Here is a 27198-nt window from a genome sequence, read left to right as displayed (position 1 = left end):
CACTTTGTGCTTTCCAAGAATCTTTTAAATACTTATGTCAGCAAACCTATGCAGTTCTTTAAAATATCCCTTGAGTAGCCAGACACTTTCATGATTGCTTTAAAATATTTTAATGTTGTGACGACCCTGATGTTTTGCAGTAGGGTGTTGTGTACTTTTATAAACAAATAAGTATAATAATGTATAGTAAAATACAGTAAAAACCACCTGTTTTACCATTATGTGTGTGTAAACAATAATAGATTAGGAAAGCATTAATAACATTTGAACAGCAGGAAAAAGTAAGCTGCTTTAGATTGCTTACTGTTTGCTATTCAGCACTCAATGCTATTTTTACGTTAATGTTGGCTGTTAAAAAATTATGCATTGCTGTACATGTTACGATTGCACTGGGAGCTGGTTAAACAGCTTTTGCTGGCTGTCCTCTTTTTCAAAGAATAAATTAATGAGAGCAAGTCGGTGATAAAATAATTCTGTTTGCAACAAGACTAGTGTAAGGCCCAATTGGTGCTCTGCCATAAAGTTCAATAGGCTCATCTACTCATCCACCTTTTCTCCAAGGAGCTATTGGTGGCATAAGCAAAATGTCCTCAAGTTATCTGTTTAGAGTATGTTCTTTAATGCAGACTGGTGAGGGCCTGAACAGACTTTGCTCCAGCCATCTCCCTCTTAGATATCAGTGGCTCCTATCTACGAATTAACTTTCCAGACAGCAATGGAGCATCCTCCTATTCATTACCATTATATAATGTATTTATATATCTATATCTATGTATCCTATATCTATATATATGGGACTCTGGAAACATAGTTGCCATTCTACTTCCAGCTTAAAGCAAAACAGCAGTGATTGGGTCTGTAAACACCTTGAGTTTAAGACTGTTTTTAAATATGTTCTTGGATACTGTATAACTAATTTTTTAAGATTCTGCTGAAGGAAAGTATTGAAATCTTAATAATTCCCCTTGTCATGAGGGGAAGTGTTAAAATGATTATCTGACATGACCCCTACTATAAAAAGTAATAATTTTGCCACTAGTGGTGCCTTCAGTTAGAGCCTTCTGGCCAGATAGTTGTGAGTTGCACAGATGTTACATGCACCCGAGTCAGAAAATGTCGTCACCTTGTTTGGAATGTTGAATGAATAAAGCACTTAAATAACTAGGTATTGCTTAAATGATAAATTACAATTCAGCCTAATGTTGTGCCGAATCAGTTTATGGGGAACAGGAAAGTGACTTAAACTGACTGAGGCCTCTGGTCCATCTAGCTAAGCATTGTCAACATTGCCAGACAGGGTTTCAGACCTGGATTGTTCACATTCCTTCATTGAGATGCTGAAAAGTGAAGATAGGAATTCCTGCATGCAAAGCTGATTTTCCAAGAAGGAAATACACTGGACCCTCGGGTTATGTTACCTTTGGGTAACGTAAACTTCGGGTTGCAAACGCAGCAGGCCTGGAAGTGGGTTTGCTGCTCGCATGTGCACGGACGCGGTCCTCGGTTATGAATTTTTTGGGATATAGCTAGGCCTCTGGAACCGATCCCGTTTGTAACCGGAGGCACCACTGTACAGTGGTACCTCTGGATATGCACACCTCTGGTTGTGTATCCTTCGGGTTACGCACACGGCGAACCCGTATTTTTCTGGGTTTTGCCGTTCCGTGTGCAATTGGAGGTACCAGTGTAGCTCAAATTTTATCTAGTACAGTGGTACCTCTGGTTACAAGCTCTGCTAACCCGGAAGTAGCTGCTCCTGGTTGCGAACTTTGCCCCAGGATGTGAACGGAGCGGGAGGCCCCATTAGCGAATGCGCGCCTCAGGATAAGAACGGTTTCGGCTTAAGATTGGACCTCCAGAACAAATTAAGTTTGTAACCAGAGGTACCCCTGTATTACCAGTGACTGACTTTTCTTAGTATCAGGTAGAAGCTGATAGGAAATAACACTTTTCAAATACACCAGCTTTTGAATATTGTCATTCTTTTTTGGCCTGCACTATACCACCGTTGGGAAAATAAGGCCTTTTTTTAGTATCTCACTTACAAAATGTGATGTAAATGTGTGTGCATCTTAATACCGCAAATTAACCTTCCTTGTTTATTTTTCTTTTAAACAGCTTAGTAGTATCGTGGGGGGAAATCATTATTCTGCACCCTATAACTTCCTGGACAGATGGCATCAAAGTAATTGTGGAGAGCCGTGTCTCACATTAGCATCCAACAAAATGAATACGGTTTCCATCTGCTACCATTTAACCAAAAATAGAAATCTTTTGATTGACATTTTTGGACTGCAGCCAAACATTTACTTGCAAAATGTTAGGTAAGGTTTATTTGGTTTTTAGTATCCAATTTGAAAAACAGTAGATAGGATGTATCTGTCTTGTTCCCAAAATTGCCAAAAGGTTTGTTGGGGACATACTCCATAGTTAAAAAACAAAAGCAAACACCTTTACACTACTGAACATTTGTCCATTTAGACATAAATTATGAGAAGGAATGTTCAGGTTTGCTTCTTCAACCCGAGGTGGTTTACGCAAGGGTGTAAAGTTCAAATTCTTATATCTGATGACACAAAGTTGAATTCCTACTTGTTTGGGGGCTGGGTTCTTGGATTACTTGAGCAGGGAAAAATCCCTGTCCAGCCAGAGTTACTAGCATATTAAGACCAGTTTGCAACTCGTATGGAACCAGGGTGAGGACTGACAGTCATTTTAGAGCTTAGATGCTGCTCCCATACATATACACATTCTCAAAGTTGATTATAAACCTTTTGAATATAATATATAGCAATTTTGTAGTAGCATAGTCTATAAGAATGGAAAATGTGTTTAAACACAGGAGTGGTCCTTCTGCCTTGAGTAATGTGTTCAGATTGGTGTGTTCTGTGTTCCAGAAAATACTTAATTTGCATAACCCATGCTGTGATGAGAATTGAGAAGAATATAGAAATAGAAATATTTACCGTACAAGTTTTATTAGTTGAGAACTGTCTTGAATAAAAAATATTTTAGCAACATTTAACTGTCAGCAAGAACAAACATGGGCCACTGCAAGTAGGAGGTCATAAATACCACTCGCCATAGGCCAAACAGTTTTCCTTTTATTCTGGTGGCATCCATCATGGGAATTGTCCGGATCTGCTATTCCTTAAGACAGTACAACAGGGAGGTTAGCAGGAGCTTGTTGTACACTGGGTGTTAAATGATGCATAATCAAGATCTCTTCCCTCCCTTCCAGAGGAATATGGTCAGGTAAGCAACCTTCAGGGCATTGAAGAGCTCTAGGGAATGTTGTTGTTCTTTATTTACTTAAGCGCCGCCCAAGCAGGTTACAGCAGTAAAACACAATACAGTATTTAAAACAGTTTAAAACAACTTACAATCTTAAAAATGAAACCCCAGAGCTTTTCAGTGCTCTGCAGGCTGCTGCTTTGTCAGCCACTCCTTGGAAAACCTTCCTGGAAGGTAGCCTTGATGCAATGTTCTCCCACCCGTTAATGGAAGCTACTCTTTTTTTAAAAAGAAAAGGTAAAAGCAAGACACACCAGCTGCTCACACCCATGGTATTACGTACGGTAGGATTCCCTGCATTGCAGGAGGTTGGACCAGATGATCCTCATGGTCCCTTCCAACTCCACAATTCTGTGAGCAGGAGGGAAACCTCTGTCCACTGTCACCACAAAGGTTTCTTCAAAGTATACTGGTCTCCTTCATCACGGGGTATTACTTTCCACCTATCCCCCATACCAAAAAGAAAGGAGGAAAAAAAGCACAAGCAAAAGTACTGGCCCTTCACCATTAGGTCCCAAGGCTTGCTCAATATGCTAAGAGCTACCGTATTTTTTGCACCATAACACTCACTTTTTTCCTCCTAGAAAGTAAGGGGAAATGTCTGTGCGTGTTATGGAGCGAATGCCTGCGGGTGGCGGGGGGGATCTGCTGCAGTCGTGAGCAGAGGATCCATGGTTCCCCTTCCTTCCCTCCTCCGTGGTTACAAAGCATGGACCCACATGGATCCTCAGGATTTTTGCATTGGGCTACTCCAAACTCACTGTCAGATCACATGTCTGTGGCCACAGCATGAACCACAAAAAGCATATATCCACTATTTCGTTTAGAATATTTTTTTTCTTGTTTTCCTCCTCTAAAAACTAGGTGTGTGTTATAGAGCGAAAAATACGGTACTTAAAAAAAAAAAAAACACTAGCAGGATGATTTACATAAAGAAAAACCAAATAAGTAATGATTGTATAAATTCAAATTTTATCTTTTATTTCTTCAGGGTCTTCTCCAGGCTGGGGCAACTGCAGCATTTTAATGTATATTTCATGACTTTTTGAGGTCAGGTATGCTCCAAATGCAATTTGAAGGATTGCAGCAAATTTCATCTTTTTGTAAACGGGTTTGCAAACCATCATCCAGTAGCGCAGCATGTTTTCTTGGCCTGGCATGGGAGTTGTTAAATACCTGGGGTGGGGTGGAAATAAGAATTAGCTTGACAATTGCAAACACCAGGCTACTGTTAAATTCAGCCTTTATTAAGAAAGTTATCTGATGGAGCAGCAGTTTACAAGCTCTCTTTAGTTAACAAAGAAAGTAAATAAAGCCTCTTTGTCAGTTGTCTTAAGATTAGGTTTTCAAAATAGGTGCTAGCCCACTCTTACCAAATTGTATACTTGACAGTGCATCTCTTTCTGTGTACTACCTCATAATTATACTAAAATTGAAGCAAAAACGGAGCAAATTCTATATATGGACAAAAGATGTGTTAATTAAATGCAGCCCACAACCAATTTACATGATGCCAGAAAAGGTGCAGAAAGGTGTTCTACAGACTAATGGCTCTATATTGTTGCCAGAAAACACTTCATTAGGCACAAGCTAATGATACGGACTTTGTTACACCTATTTATTTTACAACCCGTTGTTGGTCCATTATTCAGATTTCCCTTTCGGGTGGTGTTCAGGAATGAAAGAGCAATAGCAAGTGCTTGTGATTCAAGCAGATTAACCCAGACAATGGATGTCTTAAGAGAGTGATGGAGGGGAAGCTATACTTGGAAATCAGTTTAGGTAATCCTAGAAAACTGAAGTTAGGTGTGGAAAAACAATGTGTGCATTTTAAACAAATTCCATTTTAGGGATTTCCCATATAAGGTGAACAGCTCATGGTCCCAACACTGGTAGCACCTCCTTCAGTCCCCTGCCAGCAGAGCAATGGATTTTCCAAAACTGCACATTTAAGAACTAAGCTTACATCGAGGATTAAAAACGTACCTTGTTGCAAGAGCTGCATTCAAAGGTAGAGCTAGGAAAATGGGGTAGAACCAACCTATTACTCCTCCAATTAAACCACCTCTGATCCAGGCGCAAGTTGCACAATTTAGATCACCTGAAAAATGAAATAAGACAGGTAAGCTGGAAAACTCTTCTAAGTCTGACATAAATTTGCAGACAAGATGCATCACAGCATCTTAAAATCTGCTTTCCTAATTTTGATTAGACTTGTTAGGCTGATAAGCTGCTCAGATTTCAATAGCACCTGTCATAAAAGTATTGCTGCAAAATATTCCTGAGATTCCCTAAATATATGCCACAAGAGGGACCGAAGTGTGCCTTGAAAAGAGAAGCCAATGCATTGGGCGTTCTAGCAGTATAGACTACTCTCCACCAAAATATGGACAGTGGCATGATCCAGAATCATGACTGTTGCTAACTGGCCAAGATGGAAGGTTGAGTATTTGGAAGTAATTTTAACAGCATTATCCTGCAGTTTACACTCAAAGGGGACTAAGACAATATTTTTGAATGCAAGAAGACACTCCATGTTGGATGCCAAAAACAATTACCCACATCTATATAGTGAGTTTCTTTTGGGATGCTTCGGAAAAGTATAGAAACAACAGTAACACCAAATTGCAGATAAGGTGCTGAAACACCACACTGTATTATTACTGTTTTAAAGAACTGGTACTCTTCCAGCTGTGAGGTCTTGCATACCATCAGTGGGTGGGGCACCCCCCACCTCACCTGCACCTTAAGCTCATTTTATTTTCTCAAGAAGAGTAATGCAAAGAGCTAAAGGAACAAGTTTCCATAGCCCTACATATCTGGGGAGTAATGCAAATAGCCTCTTGTCTTGTGAGTAGGTAACCTTGTGCCAGTGTGGCTAATACATCCTTCCCAGCACAGACATTTCAAAAGTTACAGTTCGCTTTGAAGGCAGATAACGTACCTTCCATTAAAGGCCGATTAATCAAACACTCATAAGTGACCACAGTTGAAATGAATGGTAAAAAAGCCATGGGCAGAGCAGATACGATACGAGCTTGGGTTATATTCAGGACACGTCTAAACAAGCTATTCGCTACTAAGCCGCAAAGACTTCCATTTAAAGCAAGGAACATGGATCCACTTTGAAAAAAACTCCTGTGGAAGAAAAGGAAAAAACATTTCAACAATTGCTAATAGCTGTGCATGTACAAACATGGTGCATTAGGAGAGTTGTATCCTTGTGTGCTGTGCAAAGTAGCACATTTCTGAAACCAGACAAATACTGTATTCTTGGGGTATATCCCTCAGTGCTACCAGTACGTTGCTGTGTCCTATTAGAGCTGACAGATACAACCACTTGCAGTATTAAAACAGGACAATGATTTTCACAGCTGCAACAAAATACTTAGGACTGCAATTCTACCTATTCAGCTATAAGCCCTCTTCTTAATTGGAGAACTATACCAAGTGTCCATAGGATTGCCAGGTCTATGCTTAGAGTGAACAGTTGTCCAATACTCTGAGGCTCCGATAGAGGATGCAAGCATATGAGCAGCTATAGAAGGAGCAGCAGGAGGGACCATAGTAAATACATCACTTCAGCTTCTAAGGACAACGATAGTCACTGGCAAGAAACCTAGCAGATCATTAAAACTGGTTTGAAAATTTTGCTGTTTTCTTGGAGAAAAGTTTTACAAATGTTTTTACCTTTCTAAATAGCAGAGGGTTTTATGTTTTATACATGATGGGGTCATATATAAAAAGCAATGTGTGGTCTTCAGTTATTTCATCTGACAATACATTTTCTGAAGTCCCGGGACCTGTCTTTTAAGTTGAAGGATGCAATTAAAAGTTAAACTAAAACACTAAAAGTGTCATTTCAAGTGACATTGGTTTCAACATCCAACATTGTCCTTAATGTTTATCTTGCTAATCCTGCTAGTCTGGTAAAATAGCATTCGCTATTTTTGTGAATGGAGGAAACCAGAGACTTGGCATAGGCTTCCATGTGGTATTTTGTACGGTATCACATGGGTTCCATTCTTCACAAACTACTTGCACCATGTACAACAAGGTAAATTCTTCAATGCTTTGAAAATGGGAACAGCAAAAAACAACCCCACTTTAAAATATTTTTGAATTTGCGAAGGCCACTCACTGATCTGCTTCTGAAAGCCGTTCAAACCTTTCTTTCATGATTTCAGATATGTGTCTACTTGCAATAGGAACTTTTTTTTCTGAAGTAGGTTCGATAAACTCTCCTGCCATCTTAGTTCCTGGAGCACTGGGAAAGAAAACGAAATGGTGCCGATTACAAAAATGAGTATGTATGTATGTATGTATGTATATATGTACATCAGACACACCAGCAGTATGATTGAAAGAAAAACATATTTAATGACCCAGGCATAATGGTTTGTGAAATTTACAGCCGAGAAGCCAGCAGATGCCCACATTATGTCAACTCTTGGATTCTACTGCACAATATAGTCCAAGAAACAGAATACCGTATTTTTCCGTGTATAAGACGAGGTTCTCCCCCCCCCAATTTTTTAAAGTGTAAAACCATGGGTCGTCTTATACGTGGATTGTAGCAATTAAATATAGAAAAAAATACTGTAACCATAGGGGCGGGGTGCACCGCTGGGCCTCTAGCCTGTCTGCCTCCTCCCACTCAGCCCGCCTTACAGCTGCTGGGGAGGAAGCGGGTGGTCCATTTATTGCGCGTGGAGCAGGCTGCTGCCGCCGCTTAACGCACAAAAACTCCCCAATGACACCAAGCATAAATTAGACCCTTAGACCTAATTTGTGTATGCATGTATGCCCCCACTCCTTATATCAGATTAAAAATGGGAGAAGACCATTGAAACATATTTGACACTGGCTTGGTTAGTAAGGTTGTTCCAGTTTAGTTTGATGGGATACAGTAAGTAATTTGGCACACAGTTCAGGGTTAAATCTGACCCACACACTAGAGTTGCTAGAGGGCATGTATGAAGTCCTCAATTGCATCCTGTTGCTTTCAGCTATACAGGCAATTCCTGATTCGCACTGGGGTTATGTTCCAAGTCACTGTGCATGACAGTGTAGTGCGCATAACTCCACTATGCCTTCTTCCGGGTCACTACAATCTTTGCATGCATGGTGGCATATCAACTGCATGCACATAAATATGCTGTTGCCTGTACAAGCAAATAACTCCAAATTTTTCTATCCCAGTTTCTAACACTATTTACACCCTGAGAGCCACATTTTCCAGGCAATGGGAACAGTTAAGAATTGAGCCAGTCTTCATACTTCTTTAGTCCTTCCTTTTACAAGCTCATGCATTGTGTCATCGTGCTGCTAAGAAGAATTCCTAAATTCACATTTTTTCTAAAGAGACGTAATCAACCCTCCTGCCCTCAATTGCATTTGGATATTTTCTTCGTATTTCATCAACAGTCACTGCTGTTAACTACTATACATATTTGTTGCTGTCATCCATCTGTCTCAGGGATGAGCCTTTGGGGGTGTAGTCAAGCTGCTGGAAGGTTGCAGCACCTGCTGTGGATGTAGAGACCGATATGGGAGAGACATGTTTTGTTGCCCCTGGGGCAGATGAAGGTGTCCAGTTGTGCTGCTGCAGTAATGCATCATGTCCTCCCCCTTATCAATCTCTTCAGCCACAACAGGCGCTGTAACTCTCCAACCTTTTGACTTCACCCCTGAAGGCGCACTCCTCCATTGCCTTCCAAGCCTGACAGATGCCAACAACAGTACTTGAAAAATAATAATAAATAACATACTATGCTCACTATATACTAATTTTCACTTACAGTACCACAAAGCAGCGGAAAAGCCACACCCATAAATGATTGCAATTCTATACACGCCTGCAGGGACATAAGCTCCACGGGAATAAGGCTCTAATTTTAAATAAAGGGAAACAGTCTCACCAGGGAGGCCCCACCGAGAGCCGCAGCTACCGGGGGCGGGTGACGTTGCCCCGGGGAAAGCCTCCAGTGGGGCGCCACTGAGGCTCCCAGCCTGTGCGTGTGTGTACGCAAATGCATGGTGTGTGTGTGCCAAGCTGGGTTATTGACCCGGGTGAAACAGAGCCTAGTTTCGCCCCTGCCCCTACCCCTACCCCCACCCCGTAACTTCAAACCCACCGTACTCCATAGTCTCCCCACATTTGACGTCCAGCGTGACCTTGAGCGCCGCTTCCTCCATGCAAACACCCGCCGGGGAAAACTCACCTCGAGCCCTAGAGCTCTGCCGTGCCGTTAAAAAACTTATTCCGCTGCCGCGGCGTCCGCCTCTGGTTAAAAAAAAAAAAAAAAGGCGACTCGGCTACCGCACTGGCCAGCCGCACGCCCTTCCCGCGGGGGCCGCCATCTTGGGTGGTCACGTGACTCCCCCAACGACCCTCGGCTGGGTTCCGATTGGCCCATCGCCTGCTCGCGGAGCCGGGGGAGGGGCCTGCCTCCGGATTGGCCGAGCAGCCCGTCGTTCCTCACGCTGGTCCGGGCGGGGCTCCCCGCCCGCGTTGCTAAGGGACGGAGGGAGGGCGGGAGATGGAGGAGGAGCGGCGGCGGCGGCGGGCGCGGTAACGGCCGCTCCATGGAAACGCGGCTGAGGCGGCGGAAGAGGAGCAGCAGCAGCAGCGAGCAGGCCGCCTCCCTGACAGAGGAGCCCTCGATGGGGGCGCAGCAGCCCGCGCGGCCATAAGGCGAGCCAGGCGAAGGCGGCGGCGAGGAGGGGCAGCAGCAGGTGGGGCGAAGGCGGCCTCGGCGGGGTCCGGGTGGGAACCTGTGGCCGCCCGGCCAGGTAGCTCGCGCCAGTTACCTGAGGGGGTTGGCCGCCCGCCGCGAGGGCTGATGGGAGGCGGGAGCCGCGCGAGGACGACGGGGGTGGGGGAGGGCACACAGCTTCCTCGCTGGATCTTATGAGGGGTGGGGGGGGAGGGTGGGGGGGTCACAAACAGGGCTCTATGTGTGCATGCATGCATGTGTTGACCCCCCCCCCCAAATCATCACAAGCCACCCCACGAGTCACTGGAGTCCAGCAGCATGTAGGTTTTTTTTTTTTTACTCAGGATCCCCATTGTGGCTCTTATGGGGTCACTCAGAGCAGTGTTTCCCAGCCTTTGGTCTCCAGCTGTTTTTGGACTACAATTCCCATCATCCCTGACCCCTGGTCTTGCTAGCTAGGGATGATGGGAGTTGTAGTCCAAAAACAGCTGGAGACCAAAGGTTGGGAAACACTGACTCAGAGCACCCCATGCCAGACAGGAGTGTGCGTGTGAATATGTATATGGAGATTACCCCCATCACAACCCTTCACATGAGTCTCTGGAGTCCGAGTGTGTGTGTGTGTGTGTGTGTGTATGTATATGTATGTGTGTGTATATATATATATATATATATACATATATATATACACATATATATACACACACACACATACACACAGTACTGGGCAACCTGACTGTGTTGTCCCCCATATGTATATATATGCAGTATGGGGGACAATGACTCCCAGGTTGCCCTGTATGGCTCTCATTTGCAAAGCTAAGCAGGGCCTGGGATGGTTGGTTGGGTGGAGGACGGTGTGTTGAGATTCCTGTGTGCCACCGGGTTGGACTGGATGACTCTTGGGGTCCCTTTCCAACTCTACAAATTCTGTGATTGCAAGTGGGTGTCTTGGTCACACAGGGCAGCCCTTGCTGGACAGAGATTTGTGTGAATTGGGGTGTGTGTGGAGGAGGTGGGGCTTCCCACATTCCAGCAGCTCCATGCTTGCTCTTGTCAGGCAAGGGGGTGCTTCTTGCTTGTGGGACCACCCCAGCTCTCCCCACCACATCACAAGCCTGGCCCTTTTCCCGCCACTCCAGTCTCAAGCACGATCAAAAATCAACCAAGTACCTCCCACCATCACGTAACATCCTCTGGTTGCCCCCACCCCATTAGCCCACCTTACAACAAAATTATCTACCTTTTTATTTATTTATTCCCTTCCCCACAAATTTTCTCTGCCTCATTGGGGTTTTTCCCGCTGGTGCTGTCAGGAGAGGACTTCGGGGCAGATGTCCAGCCCCTTCCCCTTAGTGAACAAGGGGAGGGGAGCAAACACAGCAGGGCTGGCTTAACTAATGCATCTTGTAGGTAGTACATACCACTATGTAAATATGCTTGGTTGAGGCTATTAAGTCTAGAGTCAAAGTTAACTAACTCCCCCTGTGGAATTGTCTTCTCTTCTCAGTTTCTGGCCACTTCACATTGGTCTCTTCCCCCACCCCCAAAAAACTTGCATCAGGCCCTGCCTCTGCTTGCTTCACTCTCTACCATTAGTACACTAACTAGACTGCCTTGTAAAGTGATCACCAGCCCCAGCAGCATTTACTGACCCTGGTCATTTCATTTATCTCCTAGAACCACCCCACGCATGGTGAATCTTGCCTGGCCACTGGTCCAGTGTTAGAAACTGAGATATGAAAGCTAAATGACACCTTAAACCCAGGTTATGGGTGCTGTAGCAGAGTGTGTAGGCACACATTTTAATATAAAAATACAAAGCTGAAAATGAATGAACTGCAGCTAAAATCTTATATTCCTTTTTCACATCGTCTAGTCCTCATCTGAAGACTCCCAAAAACAAATAAAGCCATACTTCCCCTGCCTTGTCCTCTAATATTCTTATGAGGTCTTCAGAGAGTGGCTGGAAGTGGGGAGGCAGAAAAAGGTCCTCCTTTGCTTCCAGCAGTGGCAGTTTTAATCTGAAATCTTAGGCACAGTACTGCGCCCAGAGTTCAGAAACTGCTCGCATTAATGAAATTCCCAGTTGCAAAACGCGCCTAGAACAGTGGGAGTTTCGAATGCTGCACTGGTCCCATCCCATCTTCTTACGGGTTTTCTGCCCTGTCACTAGCTGTTTTCGCAGTCCACCTTGCTGGCTCATACCTCGCTACTAACAGCAGCCACTCTTTCCCCACTCTGCTTTTGCAGCTGAAGGGAAGAGGCAGATGGCAACACTCAGGGGTCTGGCACCTGCAGACCTTTATACTATATCAATTTAAATTCCCTTTGTATGCATGCAGTTAGCTATCACTTCATGCAACACCTACCTCTGTCCCTCACCAGCATTTCTGACCCCTGAAACCCACTTTGGCCACTTGTGTACATTTGGTACTGTTTCATGTTGTCCCTCACAACCACTCAGCTTCTTCCCACAACGCTTGTAGCGGCCATATTTCCTACGTAACCTTTTATTTTTTTATTTTTTGCAACCTCACACCATTGGGGACATCTTGCCTTTATACTCTGTTTATCCAGTATCCCTTCAGATCCTTGTACATGACCCACTTATCTAATCCTTTCATGTCCCTTCGCTCCGTGGAAACACAGAGTACTGCGTCATGTAGCCCTCTGCTCCTGCATTCAGTCTCCTTGGCCACTGATCCCCTTTCCCACATTCTCAAACCTTCCATGTTTCTACAACGGTGACAGTCCCCCTCAAGCTTGCATATCTGATGATTCTACTCCTCACTTAAGGACCCAGGTCTCCATGTAGTCATCAAATCCAGCATCGCCCTCTCTGCCTGAATGCAGTTTGCCCTTCTGATCCTATTTTTGTATTCCTTCACTACACAATTCTCTACACAGCTGTTCCACATCAAATACATAATGCATCTTTACTACACCCTTGTGCTTTTTCACACAATTATCTAACTACTTTCTTAATGCTGGTCCAGTTCCTCAACCCTGCTCCCATGCTGAAAACCCCAATGGTTTAATATCTGCCTAGGTGTTCTCATAGATAAACACTGACCCACCTGCTTGCGCATCTGCTGCTATTTTACAGCCACAGCTGTAACCCAACTTCATTGTGTGACTCTGTTCTGTTGCTACAGTTAACTTCCTATACTACCCTGTTTCACAAGTAGCACTCTGTTGAGCTTGCTTCCTGGTCTTTGGTCCTTCAGTGACTCAGCTCCTTGCACACTCTTCTTCACATGCATCTTTACCCTGTTCTCCACAACTCTGAATCCTAATTTTCTGAATGCCATCAACTAGTAACTTGTCCCAGTCACTTTCATTCACCCTCTTCTGCTAGCTCTGATTCTCCCTTCTGCTAGCTTTATATTCCCCTCTTAACATTTTCTGCTTCCGAAACCCTGATTGCTTCCCTGTTGTTTTAATGGACAGTGTTCTCAATTCCTATCTCCTTTATGTTTTCCTTCTCGAGTTAAGCTTTCATATGGACATTGACTCCACTCTTGTCGCACCCCATCAGTCCCCTCTTCCCCGCTTGCACAGAATTTCACTTGAAACCATGCTGTCCACTTCTTCTAAACAGCCTTCCTCAAACCTTAATTTATTTTACTTTGCTTCTTAAAGTCAGCCTTGTAAACAAGCCCCCCAAATGTTACTGGCCTGAAAAATGTTTTACTAGCTTGTAGTACTGCCTGTGCCCCCTCCTTCACAGCCATCATGGAAATAGGTTATGTGCTGTTAGTGTCTTAGGCAGGGGGTTAGGGTGGAAATGGGCTGGTGGTGGAGGGATGAAGCAGTCAGTCCCTCTTCTAGTAGCCAGCTAACTCACCTGCATGCAATTCCTGGTTACCTACCAGGCAAGTGGTTAAAAAGAAGGCTACTTTAAATGTCTGCACTTAGTTTATTACTCTAATCTTTCCATTGCTGCACTGTACACTAGGATTTGCCCCTCTCCCACTAACTTTAAAGATCTTTCTTGAGCACTACTCCCTCAGAATTCATATTTGATGGATGCTTTTTACCACTACCCCACTTAACAGATGCCTCTAAAACGTTAATCTAAATTCACACTTTTCTCCTCCTTTGTTGCTCTTAATGTTCACCCCAGTGTTCTTCCCACAAACATTTTTTGTGCAGTTTGAAGTTCTCTTCCTCTTCCTCTTAAGCCAACCTTTCATTTCAATTATAAAGAGCCAAACTATCAGAATATGAGAATAGGCCTTATTATTGGGAAACAAATATCTGTTAAGTGATAGGAGAATGATAGGAAGATGTGAGTCTGCTTGAAAGCAATTCAGAAGCAATGGAAAAGAACCCCATGGCACCATTTTCACCCTTTGAAGATGCAGTGCAGGGTTACGTGTAAGGTGTACCATTGTGCTTCACATGTATAAAGTATAATATTTGGAGACTAATTCCCCCCTTAATCCTTTATTTTCAATGTTTTGGAAGGGAAAAACTGTCAGTTGCATTTTTTTTCCATTTGCAGGGGAAAAAAGAAGGAAAATAGGAGGTTATGGTGAGGCCAGCCAGCCAGCAAACGGGAGAACCTCCGACTGACTTCATGGCCTGCTCTGTTAATATTCCAACATCTCTGCATAACATTTGGAGAAGCTCTGCCACAACCTTGCTCCTCTCTCATTAGGCAGCTGCTGCTGAGCAAAGAGTGAAATGGCAAGCAGTCAATGACTCCTGTGCACAACAGTCTGCTCCACCAGCCTGCCCTGTGAATAGCACTGTCACTTTAATAATTCCATGCTGAGGGATTGCTTTCAATCCTCTTGGGCTTAATACAAGCAAAGATCAGAGGGACATTAAAGGCCAGAAGGCTGGGTGGAGAAAATAAAAATGAAAGTGACTGCTGTTTGGTAACCGAATGAAACCTGGGAGGTTTTTTCCTCTCCTAATACGCAGAAGAGCATTGTGTGCATCCAGTGCTGTAGCTAACGGGCAAAAGTCACCTGTGATTGCAGCAAAAAAGGTCCCTTTCAAGCTCTTCTGTCTTCCTCGGACGTTTATTTGGATTATTTGAGAACTGGTTTTAAACTTGGGTGATGCTGGAATGTGTTGAAGTGGATCATTTGGACTGCCAAGACTTGGACTGTGCCTTAATTGTATTTCCTACATTCACTTAACTTCTTTCTTAAAAAAAGAAAAAGCCTCTATTCTGTCATAAGAGAGAATCTTATACGATTTTGTAGGCTGACGAGTGTTTTCTCTTGTATATTTTTATAGATTGGGAAATATTTTACAGATTTTGACAAGTGCTCTGGCAAAAATTCTCTTAAACTTTTTTCTTCCTTGCTGTTTCCATGGGTTGTGTTGGAAGTTTTTAACTGGACAAAAACTGTGAGTGCCATTGTGGGAAATGAAGATGTAGAGCTCTGTTCCAAAGCTGAACTGTGTGTTTTGAATTGGATGGCAGACTTCTGACCTTACAAGTCAATCCCAGCGGGACTCTGTTGATACCGGTAAATAAGTGTTTGCGTCCAGTGCCAGAAATAACAGCGAGAATGCCAGTCAAGAAGAAAGGTGGGCTATGAAGCTTCCTATCTCATTTTTGTCTTATCTTTTTAACAAGCTGGATTTCTCATACATGCAGTTTTACATTAAAAGCATTTGAATGGGAGAATGAAATTGTTGTTTGTTTGTTTTTCTGTGGAGAGGTGAAAGAGAAGCATTTCATGCATTTTGTTTTTCATGCAAAAGGATTCTTTACTTCAACTGGAATGTTTTAAAATCTGCTAGGACACATTTTGATCTCAAATGCTGGTTTCTCACAAACTTTTGTAGTTTATGTAGTACCAGGGTAGCTGTGGGTGGGGTATAGGAATGAGAAACCCTGTAATCTTGTACATACAATAATTCCAACAGTAAACATTTTTTAATAAAAATAAATAGAATTTCTCTGAAGTAAATTTGTGGGCTTAGGGTTTATGGAATAGCTTCTAAGTGAGACTTGATTTTTTTTTTTAAATAGTAATTCAAATCAGTATTTAATGGTACACTAAAATGATAAAATCTTTCTGATTTGTCATTTTTCATTACTTTAGATCTATTTCTAAAAAGTGCAGTAGTATACCTGTCATAGCCATCATTTAGCCATTAAAGTACATGGAATATGTTTTAACCACTACAAGGTTTATGCATAAAATAAAACTGCTCATGAAAACAATATGATTTGAATAATCTTTTTTTTTAAAAAAAAGTTAACTACTAATGAAGTAGTGTTGGGAGTTGTGTGGCTGTAGCTAAGCAGATTTTTTTTTTAAAGTAGTCCTACATTTCCCAACTCCATTTAACAAAAATGTGTATATGATATATAACAATTGTGAGATGCTCATCATAAAGATGAGGGGGTCTTAAGAAGGGCCGGCTTGGCTGTTGTTGGGGGTGGAGTTCTTATAATACATCTTTGTTCTAATGCACATAGAGACACCTCCTCCTCTCTGGCTTACTAGCATCCCCAATGCTTTTCCTTTTCCTTGTAGGAATGGCAACCATATACTTCTTTGGGATATAGGAAGGCGGTGCCTGCAACCCTAGGGACACAATTGGCTTGCTCCCTGTATCTTAACCCATTGGGAATCCTATTTGCATAGCTCTGGGTTGTGTTTCTGGGTTACGCTACAGTGGCAACCTGTTTTTCGGTTAGGGTTGAAACCTTTCCTAAGACCCTGGAGAGTACCACCAGTCAAAACAGATAGCACTGAGCTACATGCTTCAGTGGTCTGACTTTGAACACGTTACAGCTTCGCATGTTCAATGTCGCCATCAGTCCCTGCCCTGTGAAAAGCATGGATATTTCCCTTCAATAGCAGCCATGATCAGCAGAGGTGCAACACATTTCTAGAAAATGGTGTGGTTTCTCTTACTGGTGGTGATGTTGCTATTGCTCATTTGCCACAATAATTAGAAATCTGGATGATTACTATGGTGCCTGTTCTGAGAAGCGTGGCTTGGAAAGCCTGGAGCTGTGCTGACATATCTCCTGTCAAGCGGTTGTTTACTTAGAATAAAAGCACAGGATAAGCATTCTTAGGACAAGGCTAACATTTCTGGTGCCTGTGCCAGAAACAGTGATTATGTTGAGAGTTCAGCCACTTTTGGTAATCTACGAGATCTCCCATCACACGCATGCTAGAACTTACTCATTCACGCCAAATCAAAGGACGGCTCGGCACATACGGACACAGGGAACACTGGGCTGAGCTGCCACCTGTACTGAAATTAATGCTTGAGCAAAAGCTCAGCATGCAGTTTCAGAGTGCAGATGGAGCCCTGGACTGAGGCAATCACATGCACTCTCTTTTTGCAACCATAAGCACCTTAAAAACCTTGTGATGTTAACTAGCTCCTTGATTTTGGGAACATTTCTCCAGAGTTTTCTCACACAGAATAACTTTTCCCCTTTATATACCTGCACATATACCCAGAAAAACTGGTTGCCATCCCACTTGGGGGCTTTGCTCTCTTGTTGCATTAGTTCCAACATAGCAGTTGTTTTAACATGTAGATGGCAATTGTCTTTTCTATTTTAGTTTAGTTCAAGCGTAACCTAATCTGGCCAAGAAAGCCAAGTGATTTTCAATATTAAAGAACAGCCTTTCTACATTAAACAAACATATCTCCCAGTAATGTATTATTTCATGTTACAGAAATAGAGCTGAGATGTCTGAAGTCATAAGGACCCTAAACTTGTTTCAGATTAATTTAAAATTGTCTTGCAGAATAGCATGGCAATCCCGTTTATAATGAATAATATTCATCCTAATCAGTTGAGGAAAGCCAAGAAGCATAAACAGAAGCACCCAACTGAGATGGTGCAAGATTTTGGTGCCTGAGCAGAAAATCTAAATGGTGATACAATTAAAGTATTGGATCCTTCCTCCGACCAAGGAGGTTTCTTCTCTCAGAGGAAAGGAGCTTGGATCCAATCCATAGAAAGCTAAATAATTGAACTTCTGCCCTTTAATATTGACTCACAATTTATCTCTGCTTGCCTAATGGTAGGGCTAGCTTATAGCATCCAGGGAAAACTTTTCACAAAAGTTGTTACCAGGAATGTCCAGAATCATCCTGCTTCACGGTGTATCTGAACAAGCAAGCAGCTGTAAAGGTAATATTTTGTAAAGGTAATATTCTGAAACATTCAGGAGCTGACTGCTCTGTTAACAGAACATGGCTTAGAAGTGGTGTATAAACTGGTAGCATTCACTCCAAGTCCTGTAACTCATATATTAACTTAGTAGTGAGGTTATGTACATTTACAGTAGTAAAACATTGTTAGTAAACTACTAGTAAAGGTAAAGGGACCCCTGACCATTAGGTCCAGTTGCGGACGACTCGGGTTGTAGCGCTCAACTCACTTTACTAGCCAAGGGAGCAACCTCGGCGTACAGCTTCTGGGTCATGTGGCCAGCATGACTAAGCCGCTTCTGGCGAACCAGAGCAGCACATGGAAACGCCGTTTACCTTCCCGCTGGAGCGGTACCTCTTAATCTACTTGCACTTTGACGTGCTTTCAAACTGCTAGGTTGGCAGGAGCTGGGACCGAACAAGGGGAGCTCACCCCGTTGCAGGGATTCAAACCGCTGACCTTCTGATCGGCAAGCTCTAGGCTCATAGTGCCACCCGCGTCCCTTAAACTACTAGTAGCAATAGTCAAATATCCTTTAATGTTCGTGGGTTGTGTTAGGGACAAAATTTTTAGCGGCACACTGCTAAAAGTCACATTGTACTCAGTGAAACTTGCTTCTGAGGATTTCCACTGAAAGTCTATTAAATTTAGTTCAAGAAATATTGGCACAGATTTCCCCCCACCTTGCAAAAAAAGAAGTATTGTGCTAATAAGGAATCTCAGGAAGACAGGTTGGCATGGATTGCTTGAATGCGCATTATGGATAAGCGTGCGTCCCCTCTTTGTTTCGTTTGTTATTTTGACCGGGCATTCATTTGCTGATCAGATCTTTTCTGATGTATACATGAGAGCTGTTCTTAAGTCTTTGTGCACTTTGTGCACACTGCATGGGCTGTGGCAAGGGGGCAAGATCTTTTCGCAGCACCTTTAATTCCAAGGTTGATGCTGGAGAAGAGTTCAGGGTTCACTTAGAGTTGTGTTTCATGCCCAAGTGCAGGATGAAAGCAACAAGCCCCAGCCCCTCTATTGAGAGTGGGGACTGCGGCAGCAGTGGGGCTTCCAAAGAACACACATGCACAGTGCATTTGCAAGGCCACCCGCACCCCAGGCATTTCTAAGGCACACAGAGTATCTCAAGTGTAGTTGAAGTGTGGGGATGAGAACCCTGCACCTTCTCCAGTTCCAAGGATGGGAGAAAGGTTGGAGTTTACCCTTCACCACACACCCCATGGCAATTGTCCCCCTACTTCTCGTGAGCATGGTGTCATGGACACTTGCTGTTGTGAAGCGATAAGTCAGCTTTTTAAAAATGCATTTTTTCCAGCTTTTAACAAGGCAGCAGTTGTTTAAAAAAGTAATTTTTTAAAATAAAAAGAGGAAAAAAATAGTTGTGCTAAGCAGGCCACAGGCCAGTTCTTCAAGCATCAATAGCATCTCAGCTTCACGGGATGTTGGACAACCATGGTTAAATATTAGGCAATCAGGGCTGGCACGCTGGGGAGCTCTACTGGCAAATGAGAGAAGAGATTATCCATGCAGTGTGTTTGCCTGTGTATGCAAATACGACAATAAGTCTTATGTGTAAAAAGGGAAATTTTGAAGCAATCCCCAGTAGGATTCCATGGGAGATCAATACCTGCCATTTTCCCTTTGAGAAAATCTCTTGCTGTCAATGGCCTTTTATTTGCCAGTAAAATTTTCAGGGTGGGGTTTTTTTTTGAGTGAAGTGAATTTGGAGTATTTCTCCACTGTTTTGTTTACTTCATAAAAAGGCAGATTACGGAGGCCAGATGTGAGGTTTTATTTTATGTAGGAGTGCTGGCAGCCAAGTTGCTGGCTGTCCCCACAATCAGTGGGGCTGGAGTACAAAAGTGGGTAGAGGCCAAGAAACAACAAACCTACTTTTTTAAAGAAAATGTACAGGTTGTGGATGGGTGGATTATAAAACCCCTTTGGCACAGAATCACAACAAGGGAGCTGTAGGAATGGCCAGCATTTTCTTTTGCAAATAGACAGAATTTGCAGGGGATCCCAGGAAAAACTTCTTGGCATATCAGTCATTGAAAAATAAAATAAAAATTACATGAATAATATTTTAAATGGGAAAAAGTTGGTGGGGAGAGAATGATTGTGAGCACATTGGTCATTGCACAGAATGGCAAATTCAGATCTAGTCTTCAAGGTGGCTTCTATTTACTGGCCAAGATGGACCTGTGGTCTCACTTGGTATATAAGGAAGCTTATTGTGTTCAAACGTGGTTCTCCACCTGGAGTCTTTAAGTAGTAAATTCCCAGAAAAGCTTCACTGCTTGGTTGTATAGACGGGACCAGTTTACACAAACATATTGTGCTTATTGTGGGCAGGTGGATTAAACTGGATCTAGGAAACCCAGCCAGGTGGGTGGGATATAAATTATTATTATTATTATTATTATTATTATTATTATTATTATTATTATAACAAGTTCTGTAATTTGTCATCTACCCCCTACTAAACACAAGCAAAATAAGGATGGAGGGTTATGGATCATTAGGAAAGGGAGTGAAAATAAAACTGGCAGAACTGTAATGCTATAACCATAGAAATATGTGATGTGATAGCACTTGGAATATTGTGCATGGTTCTGGTTGCTGTGCCTCAAACAGGATATTGAGATCAGGGTTTTTGTTTTTGTTTCTTCTATGGAGAGATGGGGTTGGGGGCTAGAGCAGGTGTCAGGAACCTTTGCCCATCCAACTATTGCTGAACTACAGTTCCCATCAGCCCCAGGCAGCATGGCTAATGGGAGTTGTAGTTCAACAACATCTGCAAAACCGAACGTTCCCAACACCTGGGCTAGAGCAATTCCCCCATGAGGAAAGGTGACAATATTTGGGTTTGTGGTTTTTTTTAGTTTATAAAAGGCGAGTAAGGAAGAACATTACAGAGGTATATAAGACTGTGCATAGTGCAGAGCAAATAGATTGAATCTTCTCTCTCACACACACATATAATATTAAAATTAGGGGTTATCCAATGAAGCTGGGTGAAGATTCAGGACAGACAAAAGAAATTGCTTCTTCATACAGTGTAAAGTTAAACTAAGGAATTCATTCCCACAAGGTCTACTCATGGCTTGGATGGCTTTAAAAGAGCATTGGGGGGGGGGGGAATCATAAGGCTTAAGTTTTTCCCTCCCTGGTTGGAGGCAGTATGTCTCTGAATGCCAACCAATGGCAATCTACAAGTTGTTGAGAGATCACTTTGGCATGCAGGTCCTCCTTGTGGGCTTAGTAAAGTACATCTAGTTTGTTGTTGTTTAGTCGTTTAGTCGTGTCCGACCCATTGTGACCCCATGGACCAGAGCAGTCCAGGCACTCCTGTCTTCCACTGCCTCCCGCAGTTTGGTCAAACTCATGCTGGTAGCTTCGAGAACACTATCCAACCATCTCGTCCTCTGTCGTCCCCTTCTCCTTGTGCCCTCCATCTTTCCCAACATCAGGGTCTTTTCCAGGGAGTCTTCTCTTCTCATGAGGTGGCCAACGTATTGGAGCCTCAGCTTCAGGATCTGTCCTTCCAGTGAGCACTCAGGGCTGATTTCCTTCAGAATGGATAGGTCTGATCTTCTTGCAGTCCATGGGACTCTCAAGAGTCTCCTCCAGCACCATAATTCAAAAGCATCAATTCTTCGGCGATCAGCCTTCTTTATGGTCCAGCTCTCACTTCCATACATCACTACTGGGAAAACCATAGCTTTAACTATACGGACCTTTGTTGGCAAGGTGATATCTATGAAAACAAGGCACTGGATTTGATAGGCTTTTGGGGCTGATCCAGGAGGGTTCTTCTTTTGGAATTGCGTGATGAGGAGAATGTGTTTGCTTTATACTGCAATGCTCAAGAAAATTACTGTTTTAATGCCAGTAGAGGAGTAAAGTTTATGTCTTACATTCATTAGGTGGGTGGCACATATTATTTAACATATATAGATTGGTGCTTGTTGATAAGTTTGCTTTATGGGTAAACAAATGTTGCCCTTACTTTTCAGTCTCCCATTCCCACTTAGCTCTTATGACGCAGATATTTACCAGGCTGCCAGATGGGAAACATCAGGTGGTCTAAAACTGTTTTGAAAGACAATACATTTTGGCTTCCTAATATGTTATTTCTCCCTTCTAATATACCCTTCTCCCCCACCCCCAATAATAATCCCTTCCCTGCTAATGGCTTTTAGGTGGCTTTCTGCAGACTTAACAAGGCAGTGCGGTCTGTGTCAGAAGTCCCATGTTATTGACAAGGCTTTAATTTTCTGCTGCATCACGTGGCAGTCTTAGCCTGTGGCATACCGTTGCCTTGCATACTGTTTGACATATAGCTCACGTTCGGATCATGGTTTTAAACAATAGCACCAAAATATAGGGCTTATTCTGTTTGCTCTATGGAATAATCGGATGACTGAAAAACACTTAACTACAGGGACGCTGTTTGTGATTGTTCCGACAAAGAGTGATCTCACTTAGACATGGTGAGCTAGTTCGAATAGGAAGCAGCACAGCTCATCTTGCTAAGAATTTGCAGACGCAGTAGAAGAAATAAGCCTTTGGGGAAGGCTGTGCCACACATTTACAGCTCCATCTATTGCAGGCCATCAATTTCAGTGGGACTTATTCCCAGAAATGCGTGAATAACACAGTAGCCTCAGAATTGGTTTAATGTAGTCTCTCGATCACCACTGAGAACTATATAGTTCTGCAGGTGGGGCTGGGAAAAATCAAACAGAGAAACTGCAATAAAATGCTGCAGTGTGTCATGTTCCTATTCAAGCTTCTAGCTAGCCCATTTCTCTTCCAGAACACCCCATTCCACCTCACTCGTTTCAATTCCTTTTCTTCTGATCACCAACTTTTCACGGCCACTGAGCACGCTCAGTCCTCATTTGAATGTTTTTGAGTTCCTCTTGTAGAGTTTTTGTAAAAGATTTTTTGCAAATCTTTGGTTTTCCTTTTGGCTTCATGAGGACCATAACCGAGAGAATGAGTTTACAATTAGTATATCAGATTCTAAGGTCTCCCCCCTCCCCACAACTGCCGCTCCCAGATTCATTGAGGGAATATCTAGCAATTCAACTCCCAGCTTAGAGAGAAGAGTTAGATTCTAGAGACCCAGGGTAGGATGTACAATTGTAATTTTAAATACCCTTACTATATACCGTATTTTTTGCTCTATAAGATGCACCAGACCATAAGACAGACCTAGTTTTTGGAGGAGGAAAACAAGAAAAAAAAAATTCTGAATCTCAGAAGCCAGAACAGCAAGAGGGATCGCTGCGCAGCGAAAGCAGCAATTCCTTTTGCTATTCTGGCTTCTGTGATAGCTGCGCAGCCTGCATTCACTCCATAAGACGCACACACATTTCCCCTTACTTTTTAGGAGGGAAAAAGTGAGTCTTATAGAGCAAAGAATACAGTATGTAGGCTATAGAAGCTGTGATATATTGCTGAGGCGGGCAGGAGAAGAGAAGAGGAAAGCAAGTTTTCAACCACCAGTTATGTATATGTCTCATCCAGAAAGTATCGCCAGACACATTTTGGCAAATCTAAAATATGCTAGTACAAAGTTGGTGTCAGTTTGCAATAGTTAGATATGCTCTTCAGGAGCTCACAAGTAGGGATGGATTAATTTGTATACAGTCAAACCTCAGCTCCTAAACGCCTCCGTTTTGGAACATTTCGGCTCCCAAACGCTGAAAATCTGGAAGCAATTGCTCTGGTTTTGAATGTTTTTTGGAAGCCAAATGTCCGATGTGGCTTCTGTTTGAGAGCAGAAAGCTCCTGCAACCAATCGGAAGCTGTGCCTCGGTTGGGGAATATTTCAGAAGCCGAACGGACTTCTGGAACGGATTATGTCCGACAACCGAGGTTTGACTGTATTTCAGATTGTCTCAGTTTCTTATTTTCCCAATCTTAAGTACAGTCTTCCGCATATCCACATCAGTTTGCTATTTTTTTTTAAAGTGCTCGTGAAATTTCATTACCATATTTCTCCTTACACATATTTCTGCATGCCTTTCCACTCCTGACTGGAGTACATTGCTTGGGAAAAAGCCACAAAGAGGCTGGTCTGGTTCATAGCTAAAGGTAAAGGGACCCCTGACCATTAGGTCCAGTCGTGACTGACTCTGGGGTTGCGGCACTCATCTCGCTTTATTGGCCGAGGGAGCCGGCGTACAGCTTCCAGGTCATGTGGCCAGCATGACTAAGCCGCTTCTGGTGAACCAGAGCAGTGCACGGAAACGCCGTTTACCTTCCTGCTGGAGCAGTACCTATTTATCTACTTGCACTTTGTGCTTTTGAACTGCTAGGTTGGCAGGAGCAGGGACCGAGCAATGGGAGCTCACCCCGTCGTGGGGATTCAAACCGCCAACCTTCTGATCGGCAAGTCCTAGGCTCTGTGGTTTAACCCACAGCCCCACCCGCGTCCCATGGTTCATAGCTGCCTCTCTGCTATTTGCTTACGTGAGCATATCCTGTCATGCAAAGTCTGTGGCTCAGTCACTGAACTTTGCGTTCAAAAGCTCCAAGGTTCAATCCCCAGCATCTCCAGGCAGGACTGGGAGAAACCAGTGATCTGGCCCTTATTCTATTGCAGCTCCCAATAGGTACTGGACAGGGGTCAAAAACCAGACTTCCTGTTGAGCGCCTTCATAATCAGCTACAGTATTCTACCGATTTACAAGCTGTGCACAATGGCGGACTTTGGGCTCTCAACTTCCAGCGGCGCTATGCGCTCCTCTTTGTGCTCCATTCTACAGAATTATCACACTACCCTAAGGCCACCCGAGCAATTGCATATTCATGTCATGGACCTGCAGAGGGAAAACCTGAAATTACGTAAACTGCGACACAATAATAAACTCATATTTATAATGCATTTGCATTTTCCCCCCTGCTTAAGCTGGATTGCTGAAGCTTAGCCACTCCAAAGCTAGACAGCATTTCTACCTTGTTAGCTAGAATTTAAAATAATCTGATTAAAACGATCCAATTGCTGATGTGTGTTCTAGGGCTACAGTTTGCGCCACTTTAGCTGGTTAGTATTTTGCCTCTGTGTTGGCATAGGCTTGCCACCTTTCAGCACCCGAGTCACAGAAATGTAGTAGATCATGGGTAGGCAAACTAAGGCTCGGGGCCGGATCCAGCCCAATCGCCTTCTAAATCTGGCTCACGGACAGTCCAGGAATCAGTGTGTTTTTACATTAGTAGAATGTGTCCTTTTATTTAAAATGCATCTCTGGGTTATTTGTGGGGCATAGGAATTCGTTCATATTCTTTTTCTTTCAAAATATAGTTCAGCCCCTTACAAGGTCTGAGGGACAGTGGACTGGCCCCCTGCTGAAAAGGTTTGCTGACCCCTGTAGTAGATGAACTACTTTCTTACCAAGTTTTGCCTGTTTCAACACCTTCTTGCTATACTGTTATTAAAAGGCATAGGAACCAGGCAAGTTTAAAAAGGAAAGTTGGCAACCCAAATTTGATTCCATGAAGTATGTGGGATGGCGACCCTCTTTCCCACCCCTCAAGCTGCTGTTAGCCCCATGGTGTGGGTGTCCCCCTCTCCCACGCCAGGACTAATAAGATGTAGGGAAGATTCAGCAAACAGTGTGGAGGAAAAATAGTTATACTGTATCGACCCATTCCCCCACATCCGCAAAACTGGCTTGAATGCAACCTGAATGGAGCCTATATTTGGGCGCAGTTTAAACTTGGTTGAATACAGTATATTGAGTCAGGCTGTTTGTCCATTTTAGCTAAGTATTATCTAGGCTGACAGACAGTGGCTATCAGAGGTCTCCAGCATAATCTGTTGCTGGCTATTAACTGGAGATGGCCGGGATTGAACTTGGGATCTTGTCCGTGCAGAACGTGTGTTGCATCACTGATCTATAGCTAGGGCTGAGAGAATGTACCTATTTCAGTTCTCCTGGTTTCTCATTTTTCCAATCTTAATTTCAGTTCCCCACATTTTCACACCATTATTATTATTATTATTATGCCTCATGAAAACTCATCAGCATTTTAGTGCGACTTCCTTCTAATATACACATATCTCCATGCTTTTTCCCTAATACAGTGGTACCTCTGGTTACAAACTTAATTCGTTCCGGGGGTCCGTTCTTAACCTGAAACCATTCTTAACCTGAGGTACCACTTTAGCTAATGGGGCCTCCCGCTGCCGCCGTGCGATTTCTGTTCTCACCCTGAGGTAAAGTTCTTAACCCGAGGTACTACTTCCAGGTTAGCGGAGTCTGTAACCCGAGGTGTTTGTAACCCGAGGTACCACTGTATACAGTTTTCAAAAGCAGTTTCATTTCCGCATGTCTCTCCACACACCCTGCCAATGTATACATTCCAAACTCACTGTACCCCATTCTATATTCAGTTTTGTGTTGTGGTTATGGTTTTTTTGAATTGCTAGTTGCTTGGTATCCAAAGGTCTCCAACTGACGAATAACACTCTTAAAAAGACAAAAACCAAACAAACAGAATAAAAAGAGCCCCCACAGCAGCCACAGGGAGCTTGGGTAGTACCAAACTCTGGCAGCTACTCACAAGCTATTTGGCTGGAGAACAGCATTGCAAAATTCAGAGAAGTACAAATTTCAAAGGATGGCTGCGAATTGGTTTGCATATTGTGAGAATCAGGCAGGTTCTCCTTTAAATGAGAACTGAATGGAATTTCTTTCTCCTCCCACCCCACTAGTAGTGACACTTCAGAATAAAACACCCCCCCCAAATATACCCATGGTCCCCAAACACCATTCATCTGATTGAATTCAAAGCTCTCTCCCCCAACCTCGAAAGTAAAAATTGAAATATCATGAGGTTTTCTCACAGATGTCTTGTAGTTTGGCCATGAGACACTGAAAACAATTGTGACTTTGAAGGCTGGAGAGATGTTTACTTTGATTGCTTTAAAAACAACAACAACAACAATTATGAGTGGGTATATCTTGGGAACAAGTAGATGCTTTGTAGGGGGAACTG

At 43.2% G+C, this 27198-nt stretch overlaps 2 protein-coding genes and 1 long non-coding RNA gene across 3 annotated transcripts in view; 2 read left to right on the top strand and 1 right to left on the bottom strand.

Moving 5' to 3' along the window:
* Positions 1-4249: 4249 nt before the first annotated feature.
* On the bottom strand, positions 4250-9670 carry LOC309341242 (transmembrane protein 126A-like). The gene is made up of 5 exons (XM_081860814.1): positions 9519-9670; positions 7436-7561; positions 6239-6432; positions 5281-5395; positions 4250-4470 (listed from the first exon to the last, which is right to left on the bottom strand). Exons 2-5 carry the CDS (start codon positions 7543-7545, stop codon positions 4260-4262), a joined length of 630 nt encoding a protein of 209 aa, XP_081716940.1. The 5' UTR covers positions 7546-7561; positions 9519-9670; the 3' UTR covers positions 4250-4259.
* On the top strand, positions 4477-6979 carry LOC309341390. The gene is made up of 2 exons (XR_014156293.1): positions 4477-5076; positions 6755-6979. It is a non-coding gene; the product is annotated as an uncharacterized lncRNA (long non-coding RNA).
* Positions 9671-9828: 158 nt separating the features above from the next.
* The window catches only part of DLG2 (discs large MAGUK scaffold protein 2), an 880772-nt gene continuing 863402 nt past the window's right edge, over positions 9829-27198 (top strand). Inside the window, exons 1-2 of the mRNA XM_081859540.1 lie at positions 9829-10032; positions 14524-15566. Of these exons, the coding sequence (XP_081715666.1) occupies positions 15548-15566 (19 nt within the window). The 5' untranslated portion in view covers positions 9829-10032; positions 14524-15547. The remainder of the gene's footprint in view (positions 10033-14523; positions 15567-27198) is intronic.

This window comes from Podarcis erhardii (genome assembly GCF_964252035.2).
Source record: "Podarcis erhardii genome assembly, chromosome: 4".
In the NCBI taxonomy this organism is placed as follows: Eukaryota; Metazoa; Chordata; class Lepidosauria; order Squamata; family Lacertidae; genus Podarcis; species Podarcis erhardii.
This window is presented reverse-complemented; position numbering and strand designations above follow the sequence as displayed.